Here is a 12,173-nt window from a genome sequence, read left to right as displayed (position 1 = left end):
ATATTTGTAAGAATTATCTTCCCCAAACCATTGGCTGTTTGAGGCAGCTACTATTTCAGAGAACCATTCATGGAGAATTTGAAGTAAACTTCCAAAACTCATCAATTACTGGATGTTTGAGTTTTGTTTTGGGGCAGTTAATAGACATTTAGAACTATTTCTTAAAATATGATGAGTATTTTATAGTGTTCATACTAATAAAGAAATTTACACTAAGATTGCAGACAGCTTTGGAATTACGTTACGAGCAAGTTGCAATTAACACCAAATGCCTTTAATTAACCATCTGGGATATGTCTATCTTACAAAAGATTCAAATTAACACTATGCAATCTTGTTTGACTTGGGCTAAAAGTTAGCTTTTTGAGGGAATGATTCCAAAGCTTAACAGGAGAAATGAACACTGCGCTGCCTCTGAATGCAGAAATTACACTTGGGGCCACTTTAAAATTCATACTCTGGCAAGAGCGATATTGACTTCTTGGATTTCCTCATCGTTTACATTTCTGTGATTATTTTAGGTTGAAGCAGATTATAAAGGGAAAAAGTAAAAATAACTCACACAAGTTGTGGAATAAATGCTTTGGTTAACTAAAATGGGGCAAAACCATTAACAACTATTTGATGAGTGTTTATCGTTAACAGATTTTGAATCATTGCAGTTACATTCTGAGCATATGAGAAACATGTCTAACCCTTTGCTCTGTGTCACCTCCCAGTTTTCATCTCCTCTTCACTTCCACCCGACAGCACTCCTGCTGCCATTTCACATCATGTTCTCTCTTCATTCTTCCACTGGTTGGTGCAACTATGAACAAATTCTAACATTAAGCAAAACACAGTTGTGATAAGGAATCTGAGGCCTCCCAAATCACATCTCCTATCCTGAAACCAAATAGCAATTAATTTTTATCACCCGTTCTCACTCTCCTTTTTATTGCTGCTTTCTTGGCTTTGTTTAATAATAGCAGATAAATAGTCGTTTACTATAAAATGCTTTCCCTTTATTGTGGTATATGAACCTTCCAACAAATCTGCATCAGTGATTACTTTTGACAAAAGAATTGACTGAAGTTTTGAGGAGTAAAGTGGGCTCAAGGTGTCATAGCAACTATAGATATGTAGTTGCCATTAGTACTTTATAATTGCATGAAGTGTGATGAATATGCTTATCACAAAATTAAAAACACTTCTACTTGCTATCTCTGTATGGGAAAGTGACGCACGGATGTAGGGGGCAGGTGTGAGGAGAGACAGGAGACTAAAGTTTAAATAAAAACGAACATTCCTTGTTCTAGTTAACACCAATAGAAAATTCACCTTTTAAGTAAACCCTAGTATAAAGGGTATAAAGGGTATACTTTATGTACTTTATAAAGAGTATAAAGGGTATAAAGACCTAGTATAAAGTCAAGACTTTAGTACTTTGGTGGTTTAGGATCTTGTACAGATCTGTTTCATCTGCCATTCCTAATACAGAAATATAGAAATTGGCCAGTTTGGAGCTTCGGCTCATATATACTTACACACAGAAGAGATGTTCATATTTTATGAAATAGTACAATTGATATTGGACTCCATTAAAAACAGATCCTGATATAAAACAGCTCTGAGCATGTTAAATCCCATGAGTTGTAAAAAATAGAAGTTTTTCTATTGTATATCCACAACTTGTGTATAATTGGTTCTGTCAAGTTTCTGCCTTTGTTTTGCATGGTTGTACACCCTGCTTTCTTTCTGCGTAGATATTGATGAATGTGAAAACCGAGACACTTGCCAGCACGAATGTAAAAACACCTTTGGAAGCTATCAGTGTATCTGTCCACCTGGCTATCAGCTTACGCTCAATGGAAAGACCTGTCAAGGTAAGAAAAAGTTGGGATGTTCATTGCTGCGACTTGACTTAGAGCCAGTGTAGGAGAGTGTGAGAAAATAATGTTTTCTTTCTTTTTTTTTTAAATCATTATTCTCCTAGTTGCTTCCTCTTCCTTCTCATTCCCCTTGGTCATATTTATTTTTAAACATTGCCTTTGCAAGTAGGAGAACCAGTAAGAGAGCAAGTAGGCAAAGGAAAATTGTTGAGAATCAGTACTGGTTCAGTCTTATAGGAGCAAGAATGCCTAAACCAGTTCATGTTATATATTTTTAAAAATAAGTGGAAATAAACCTCTTCAAATGTCTTTTCAAAGTTCAGCCAAGATGGAAGAGGAAATAGGAAGAGACCTTGGTAAATCTTACTCCAGTATTAGGCACTATTTTATTTTTTGTCTTGGCAAACAGTGGGTGGTCAACTAAGCAATCTATTCTTTGAGTCTACAAATGATGTGGCACAATCATGAACTGGCAGTGCAGAATGCAAAAGGTGCATCTGCAAATGAATAAAATAATCTCTTCCCTTTAATATCTTAGTCCAATGGAAACAGACATGTTAATAAAAACATAATATACAGGGCTATAGGTACTATAACGGAGTTTGGGACAATGTGTAGTGATGGTAGAAAGGGAAAAAAAACTATCAATCTCAATATTACCCTCTTTACACAAAAATATGTAAAGCATTTTGCTTTAATGAGATATATTATGTTGCAATGCAAACTTAAATCAAAAAGAAAGAAGAACCTACGTCAAGAGACCCCCTCAATTTTGTGGACAAAATCAGAAGTAGTATATAGGTCTTAACAAGCCTCTGAATTATATTAATTTCTGTTATATACAAACTGTATCCTTTGCTAAAGTACAACAAATAATATCTCCAAAGGAGTGCTTATCAGTACCAGTCAAATTTAGATTACATTTTCCCTCTGTGTGAGATTCACAAGACTTGCTAGGATTTCAAGTCACGGAAAGTGTGTTCCAGGAAACAAGAGCTGGATGTATGATGGGGCCACCTCAGTTCCATAAGCTCTAACCCCTCCCTCACCCATTCACCCATTCCCTCCCTGATATCCCCCACTGGATCATGTAGACTGGAAAAGGAAAGTGAACACCGTAATAACCTTCGCTCCCAGCCATCTGTCACAAACATTTATTTAAAACCCTATGCAGAACTTTCTACTGAGGTTTGAAGTACGAGAATAATATATTACATTATAGTCATGTTTTTCCAAAGCAAGTATTAACTCATTTTAATCAACAGTACAGATATGTCAAGGGCAATAATTTGTACCCATTCCACAGATAATAAATTCTCAGAGTGATTACATGAGCATTAATATCCTAGAATAATCAAGAACAAGGGTAGGACTTGATCACAGATCTCATAATGTCTAGAATGGGCCTTTGTCTCTCCTATAATGCTTTGAATACCAGGGTCATTGTACCGTAGCATCAGGGTAAGGTGAGAGCATTTACAACTGTCCTTGTTTTATAACCCTCCCCAGGTTGTCACCCCAAGAACCCTCTGAAGAAGTGGCAATGCCCAACATTAACACTGCACTTCCTGTGAGTGTGCCAGGCACCAAGGAAGGAAGCAGAGTAGATACGAAAGCATTTGGAATAACCAACCGAATTACAAAACCTGTTAGCCAGATTTTTAAGTGCTATATTGTATCATATTCTCATGAGAGAATTTTTCTTTTTTTCTAAATTATGGCAGTTTGTTCTTTAAATGCCCTCACCACTCATTCAGTTCAAAACATTTTTCAACTTTCAGTTGTGCTTCAGAGAGTGGAAAATAATGGGAACAAATCAGAAACAGGTGTCACTTGAAATGTTTGTGATTTAAATGGGTTACATATTTTTGTGGTTTTAAAAAAGACTTGAGAGAAAACAATTACATCTTTTAAAGCAGTCTTTAATCTGAAGAATAACTTAGAGTCTTGTTATAGCTTTAGAAAGTGTTTCAGGCATTTGTGAGAGAAAAAAGGTTGATAGTCACATGTGCATTCTTGAAGCTTTATACATTAGTGATAAAACTGTGAGTGATAAAAAGGAAATTAAAGTGAATCTGACATTACACAAGGACAGAGACGCTAGTCAAAAGTGGAAGTCACCAGACTACAAAATGAAAAACAAAAAACATGACTGATAATGATTTGCCCAAGAAGCGGAGAGGAGAAACTAAAAGATCTTTCTGCTAATTTTAAGCCCCACTAATCTAATTTTAAACGTTTAGAAACACTTTATTGGCATTGCATTTGAAATTAGTGTTCTAATTTATCCAAGTTTTTTAAAAAATTTTTTTAATGTTTATTTATTTTTGAGAGAGAGACAGAGTGTGAGTGAGGGAGGAGCAGAGAGAGAGGGAGACCCAGAATCTGAAGCAGGCTCCAGGCCCTGAGCTGTCAGCAGAGAGCCTGATGCGGGGCTTGAACTCATGACCCCGCGAGATCATGACCTGAGCTGAAGTCAGACGCTTACTGAATGAGCCACCCAGGCGCCCCTAATTTATCCAAGTTTTTAAAAAGGAATCCGTAATATTATCAAGAATCTAAATTATTCTTTCTATAAGACAAATGTTTCAAGTATGTTTATCTTAAATTATTGTTTGATGTATCCAGAAGCACTTGGTTAAATGCATTCATATGTCCTAAAGCTATTAATATTAAAGTTTTTCAGTTCATCCTGTATTCTTTTCTTGCAGAATATTTATGTTATAAAATCCCTATCCTTTCATTTCTATCATAGTAATTTTCTTGTAATATTTAATAAAAACCAGACATCATCACATTGTCAGCTAACAGAAGACAGCACGATTTCTCCATCTTTTCTGGCTTCTCTTTTTAAGACCAGGCAGTAGAATAAATGAACAGAGCAAGCAGAGTGAATGCCTGTAGGGTGTTTAAGCCTGAGGAGATGGTTGTAGACAAAAGACAAAGAAGAGCCACCTGCCCAGAAGCCAAAATACTAAAGAAAGCTTGTCAATGGGAAGTGTGCACTCTGGAGCTAAGGGTGAACACTTTGAATATTAGATTTTGTTTATTTTTATAAACTCACATTCAGCCATTGGAAATCTGTGATAAGATAACTGCTCTTATTATGCATACAGACATGTAACCAGATTCTGGACTCCAGGCTGCCATTTCCATGGGCCCCTGTAGCCCACTGGCCTCCATATGTCTGCAAGAATTCACCATAAAAATTAGAGCTAAAATTAAATTTGGTGGTTGAGTGTGAAGTGAATGTTTTTTGTGAGAAAAAAGAAGATAAGGCTAATTGAATTTCTTTCACATTTTCCTAAAGGGCCTTTTACTTCATTCTTAGATAATCTCATTTTGCCAAGGAGATAACACCCTTCTGATAGATAAAATCATAATTAGAAATTGGTTCAGAGACAACAGGCAAGATTTCAGTGTAATAAAAATTTGTTTCATTCTGCCTTCTATTCCTGTAGGAAAACTAGTCCTAGAAAGCACATTATGTTTAATATCAGCACATCTAAGTAACTACAAAGTCAAGTAAGTGATTTACTCCATATCACTATAGCTCAACATCTTTTTACTTTGTGAAAACTATTAGCAAGTTTAAAGGAAATAATTATACTGTCATTTCCTATAAAACAGAATATACTTGAAACCAAATCTAAAGTGCTCATTTTTGAGACAGAAATACAAATAGTAAATAATTCAGAAATAAAATTTAACATTTATTGTCCATGGTTAAAATACTATCTCTTGGGGTGCCTGGGTGGCTGAGTCGGTTAAGCGTCCGACTTCGGCTCAGGTCACAATCTCGCGGTATGTGGGTTCGAGCCCCATGTCGGGCTCTGTGCTGACTGCTCAGAGCCCGGAGCCTGTTTCAGATTCTGTGTCTCCCTCTCTCTCTGACCCTCCCCCATTCATGCTCTGTCTCTCTCTGTCTCAAAAATAAATAAACGTTAAAAAAAAAAAAATTTTTTTTTTAAATAATAAAATACTATCTCTTGGAATTTCTTCTCTCCTTTCTCTTTTTTTATAGCAGTATTTCAAGTTATTTGAGGGTTCACAAAAGAACTTACAACTTTAAGCCAAGTCCCACATACATACCATTATGCAGATACCAAGTCACTTACTACCATGAAATGATATAATAGTTTCACATGCACATTGGTGTTGGCACCAATTCCATGATAGAAGTGGTTTTAACCTTTAGGTCCTACCTCTGCAGAGAACTGATTTGGTTCCAATTAATTGTAATTGTTTCCTCTGTACATCAAGATCTAGGTTTATTCAAATACTAAAGAAGGAGGCGTGTTCCAGGTGCCTATATACAGCCAATTGACTTAAGACTTTATCTAAAATAAGTAGTCTTCAAATTTTTTGCTTGCCTGCTGCAAAAAGAAATTTGAAAACCTTATACGTGTGTCATTCATAATTTTTAAAACTGACCTCCAAAGTTTCATATCATATTTAAATTGTTATAAAGGGTGTGAATTCTGGCTTTGTTGTTTGATGTACATGTGCCTTAAATATATTTTCCTCAGTACTTTGGAGCTGTTGATTTAACCCAGTTAATGGGGAATGACCACTATATAATTTAGAAGTCTATAGTCATTGTTAAACCAACCAACTTGACTGTCAGAAAAAATCTAAGGTCATTTTTGCTGTTCAAGTAAAAGTGTTAAGTAGGTGTTCCCATGACAACCAGCTCACTTCTGAAATCTGACTTAAAATAGAGAGCTAAGACCATTGGTTTATAGCAATGGTGAAATAAGGCCTGCCACCATCAATATGAATAACCAGTTTTTCTCACCCTGAATATGTGCTTTGAATCATCTTACACTTGGGTATCATAAAAAGACTAAGGATTAGTGAAAACCTTTCTTTTGTAAAGCAGAAGAAGGATATTAAATGGGAATGGGGACAGGAGAACTCCAGGCCACAGGAAGTTCTTGGGCAGAGTGCTTTTAGGAAAGAGAACATAAGGGAAATGTGTTTCTGGATGGAAACTGATTCCCCGAAGTATTTGCCTGCTGTCCCGCTGCTGAAGAGCTTCCGCCCACCACCAGGGGAATGCAGGTACCACAGCTGGAGACGAGTGCCCTAAAATATGTTTCTTGAGGACCTCAAAATCCCTAAAAAACTTTGTAGAACTCTATGGACGCTCCTTCCAGAAAATCCATCAATCTCAATGTTGCACTCACTGTCTGTCTGACTCTGTCCATCTGTCTGTTTCTCTCTCACACAGATACACACACTCACACAGGCACACACAAAAAGATTTTCATTCATAAATCCCCTGATGCTTGAATATGGACCCTAAGTTAAAAATCATGGCTCAAAAACATTTATTTTCAGAAAGCTCAAAAAAGGTTTCCTTTAGCTCCATCTTGATATTTTTTTTTTTTAATTTTTTAATGTGTAGTTTTGAGAGAGAGAGAAAGAAAGAGCATGAGCAGGGGAGAGCAGACAGAGAGGGAAACAGAATCTGAAGCAGGCTGGAGGCTCTGAGTGGCCTGCATGGAGCCTGACGTGGGGCTCAAACTCACAAACCATGAGATCATGACCTGAGCCAAAGTCGGATGCTTAACCAACTAAGCCACCCAGGCACCCCTTGATCTCTCTTAATTATAGTGATTTAAGGGTTTTTATTTACCAACTTGGTATAGAAAGCAACAAAATAAACGGCATTTCGTTTGCATGTTTTCCCATTACCCTAGGGAGAGCTATTACCATAGAGAGTGCACCCCACCCCCATAACACCTGAGGATGGATTCTCCACAGTTCAGATTTGATTAAACTTGGATTATGGTTCTTGGGTCATTCATTTGATCCTGGTTTTGGTTTTTTTTCTAAATTCTCTCTCTCTCCACAAGATCTGACTAACCTGTACAATCTCCCCTGAATTTATCTCTTGACTACTTTAATGTCCACTACCCTACCTCCCACTCAACATTTTGAACTTCTAAAACAAAATACCAGGAAGGATCACTCACATTATAAAGAGATTCTTCACTTCACAGGAAGGTTCACAAGTGTCCTTTAAATTTTTAGCTTGTTTTTCATGAATTTAAAGTATTAGTTGCTTTAAAAAACTCAAATGCAGTCTGTTTCCCAAATGATAGCTTAATAGCGTCCCTTCTACTTTTATAGCTTTTATTTTTCAATGGCCTTTCACATATGTTACAAAAAATATGTATGTCCCCAAAGCAGTATGGGTAATAGCACAGCCAGTATCAGGATTCCCCACTTTATGGTTGAAAAAGCCTAGGTATTCCCCACTATGTGGTTGAAAAAACTTAGGGATGAATTCATTCATGGGGAGAAGGAGGTTAGCCCTCACCATTTCGGTCACATAGCCACAACCCCTGCTCTGATGGCCAGCTCTGACCCAAGTTGCTGATGCTGTGTGTTCCTTGTGATGTTTGCTAGATGTTGATGAGTGTCTGGAGCAGAGTGTGCGCTGTGGGCCAAATCGCATGTGCTTCAACATGAGAGGAAGCTACCAGTGCATCGATACCCCCTGTCCACCCAACTACCAACGGGATCCTGTTTCAGGGTACGTCTTGCCTCCTCTTCACAGAAATACTTTTCTTTGAAGTTTGTTTACTTACTTTGAGAGAGAGAACACAAGCCGGGGAGGAACAGAGAGAGAGGGAGAGAGAGACAATCTCAAGCAGGCTCTGCACTGTCAGCGCAGAGCCCAAAGCGGGGCTCGAACTCACGAACCGTGAGATCATGACCTGAGCCGAAATCAAGAGTCGGACGCTCAACTGACTGATCCACCCAGGCTCCCCAGTCCCAGGAATACTTTTGAAAAGCTTTCTCTCCTCAACCAACAAGCCCTGTCTGTAGGCATATGTAATTCACACCAAGTCAATAAGCCCAAGGGTATATGGAGTTACAGTGAATGGGTATGAAATGAGCTCATCCTGCAGCAGCCACTGTAGCCTAAACTATCACTTTTGTCTGCCAAGGTTTTCCCGGACTGTCTCCACAGTATGTAATCCACCATGCCACATCTAGAATTCTGCCTCAGCAGTGAGAGTTTTATGGGGTGATAGAACCTGACTTTGAAATTTTCTAGTTTCCGTTCGTGTTGCCTCAGGGTTTTAAGGGCTCTCAGCACTTAAAGCATTCCAAGAAGTACCTTGGCTGTAATTATGTTGACTCACTGTGACTCCATGAGAGAATGCTGATGAGCAAGGATGAGTCAATAGTCTGCCCATTCATATATCATCTTGCTTACATTTCCTGCTGTCTGAAACGGTATCTTTTCTGAGTTCCAAAAAAACTACTCTTCTGTTTTCTCCCACCTTTTACAGAAATGTCATACTCTGTTCAGGTACCAAGTCAATGGGGTGCTTGAAAACAGAGATAGTGGTAGTCATGAATAAGACCCATTAAGAAGGCGGTTCTGAAACCAAATGCTGGTTGGAGCTCACATTTTGTTTTTCCTCTCAACAGTGACTACCAAGTTACTGTAACAGGACCAAGTGTGGACTGCCCACAATCCACTGAAAACCTATTCATAATTGTTTGGGTGGGGGGGCGGTGAGGAATAGGAAAGTGAGGGAGAAAATTAAAAATATTGACTTGGGAACCATCTAAAAATACTATGACTGAAGAATCCATATCTTCAGAAAATAGTCCTTTGTGCATTGTTTTTAAATTTTACTCTCCATTACCAGTGATTTCTGGCAGACAACTTAAAAGTCATGATGCCTCAAAAACAGCCAGTGTGGGCTCTGAAAAAAGAAAACGTAGTATTTGTAATCTAAAATAATGTGGAAAACAAATACAAAAGGAAGCGCTTCCCCCCCCAACCACGAATCTTAGTTGACCTTTCATTATTTTTAGAAAAATAAACCAAATATTACTATATTCTATTTCAGCTTTCAATCTTGGGATAGATGTTACAATTTAAAAATAGCTTGTGTTCCTTTCATTAAAAAGTACTTGTTTCCAGTATATGTACATAAGATGCTTCTATTTCCAAAATTGACTTTCCATTTTAAAGACACTGTTGTGGTACTCATACTTACTTCAGTGGTTCAAAAACTTCTGATTTTAATGAAACTGAGAGATAGATATTTGACTCTAGACCAGCATGCTCTCACAGACATCTGGCATCTGGTTTGAGTTAGTGACCGAGAACGTGGGGTGGCCTATTGCTCTTGCAGTCAGACTGTCTACTCCCTTTAATGCCTAAAAGTTGTCATGGATCCTGGTCAGCTGCCTCATGCCCTCTCCTGCTTCCAAGCCAGATAACTATATGCATTTCATGCATTTGTCGTCCTTAGGTTCTGCCTCAAGAACTGTCCACCCAATGATTTGGAATGTGCCTTGAGCCCATATGCCTTGGAATACAAACTTGTCTCACTCCCATTTGGAATAGCTGCCAATCAAGATTTAATCCGGCTGGTTGCATACACGCAGGATGGAGTGATGCATCCCAGGACAACTTTCCTCATGGTAGATGTGGAACAGACTGTTCCTTTTGCCTTAAGGGACGAAAACCTGAAAGGAGTGGTGTATACAACACGACCTTTGCGAGAACCAGAGACCTACCGCATGAGGGTTCGAGCCTCATCCTACAGTGCCAATGGGACCATTGAATATCAGACCACATTCATAGTATATATAGCTGTGTCCGCCTATCCATACTAAGAAGTCCTCCAGAGCCTAATCCAATATTTAAACTGCATTAATCATGGGTATCAAGTCCCCTTCCAGATTACCATCTCCTGAACAGTTGCAATCTTGGCAACTTGAAAATGGTGCTATGCTCTGTTTTGTGTGCCTTCCTTGGTGCCGCTGAGGTATTTTCATGAACCCACCATGGTCATTTCTTTTGGTAAAGTCTAGAAAAGTCCCTTATTATTTTCTTTATTTATTACACTGGAACAGTTACTTTCCAAAGATTATTCTGAACATCTTAGAAGGACATATCAGTGATGTTTTATTGTAGTATAAGAGCTAAGATAGTTTTCCTTAAAAAAAAAAATGAAAACAAAAATAACTCATTCAAAGCCAATGGATTTTTGAGCATTTTAGAATAATAAAACTGGCTGCTATGTGTTTGATCAAAGCTTATTAAGTAACTTATGAAGATGCTTTTTTTAAGTATTCATACTTTATAATGGGATTTATACGCCTATTTACACTTTAAGGGAAAAAGAAGCACCACTCATTTGAGAAATATAGTACAGCTTCTAGAATGTTTTTTTGATACCAAATGGTGTTCACGTAGATTGAACATCCAAAAGAAGGATATTATTTTGAGTGGTTTTGTGAAATGAGATGGACCACTTATGATAATAGAAAAAATATTATTTTGTCCTCAGATGATTGTTCATGGCATGGATCTTTGCCCTAGCCTTTTGATATAACCTTCCTTTCAGTTAGCTCTATAGCTTTTACATTCCAGTATTTTATTTTCCTGTCAATTGGAAACAATTTTTACAAATACCAATGGGACAGTTTCCTTTGTTTTTCTTGAAAATCTTGTATGTTCAAATTAGCATAAATGTTGAACGTCAATACACTGTACATGGTGGTAACAGACTCTGGAAGCAATTCTCAAGATGTATTCTATTTTTATGAAATGTATATATATATTACCTTGGTGTATTTTCTATATAATATCTTGATGGACTCTTTTATAAAATTATTTTATAAAGCAAAAAACAATGTTACAGTAAAACCAGCCTAAATAAAATTTTCACATCCCTTTTCTTAACCTTTTTGAAAACTTAGTTTGTTTCCTTACAGCTATATAAGCTGTTAAAGTTTATAGTCACATATGCACACACCTCTGTGTGTGTGTCAGACATAGCCAGACTGAAACAGACTTTAAATGGATTCTCTGAATTGGATATGCATTAACTTTAATTCTGTGATATCATCAGACTTAATGGTATTAATAACCCATCTCAAGTGGTAAAGTGGACTCTGGTTGTTAATGGGATATGGTGCCAAAATTGTGCGTAACTCATCGCCAATAGACACTTCTAACCAAGGGACTATGGAAGACATGGCCTTGAACAATCAAATATTTACTCCTATAAATCGTTCAGTGAAAATGGAGACTAGTTGATGGGTTGGTTACTTGTAAGTGCACTGGAAAACATGGAGAAAGAAAATAATGGGTTTAGGGCTTTAAATTCTCAACTAAAGTTCTGCAAAAAGTATATAAAGTTGAATGATGATCTGAAAGAAACCCTTATCTCTTAGAACTGCAGAGCCAAGTTTTCTAAAAACCAGACCAAAGGTCCAATTCTGGCAGTAGCTGGATTACAATACAAATTTAATTCC

At 37.4% G+C, this 12,173-nt stretch overlaps 1 protein-coding gene across 3 annotated transcripts in view; it reads left to right on the top strand.

Moving 5' to 3' along the window:
• The window catches only part of HMCN1 (hemicentin 1), a 470,876-nt gene extending 459,278 nt beyond the window's left edge, over nt 1–11,598 (top strand). For all 3 annotated transcript variants that reach the window (XM_060643679.3, XM_060643685.3, XM_060643687.2), the window contains 3 exons: nt 1,746–1,865; nt 8,289–8,415; nt 10,160–11,598. In XM_060643679.3, coding sequence (XP_060499662.1) covers nt 1,746–1,865; nt 8,289–8,415; nt 10,160–10,526 — 614 coding nt within the window. In that variant the 3' untranslated portion in view covers nt 10,527–11,598. The remainder of the gene's footprint in view (nt 1–1,745; nt 1,866–8,288; nt 8,416–10,159) is intronic.
• The last annotated feature ends 575 nt before the right edge of the window (nt 11,599–12,173 follow it).

Source organism: Panthera onca, chromosome F1, assembly GCF_046562875.1.
Source record: "Panthera onca isolate mPanOnc1 chromosome F1, mPanOnc1 haplotype 2, whole genome shotgun sequence".
NCBI lineage: Eukaryota > Metazoa > Chordata > Mammalia > Carnivora > Felidae > Panthera > Panthera onca.
Note: the sequence above shows the minus strand (reverse complement) of the source record. Positions and strands in the feature narration are given on the sequence as shown.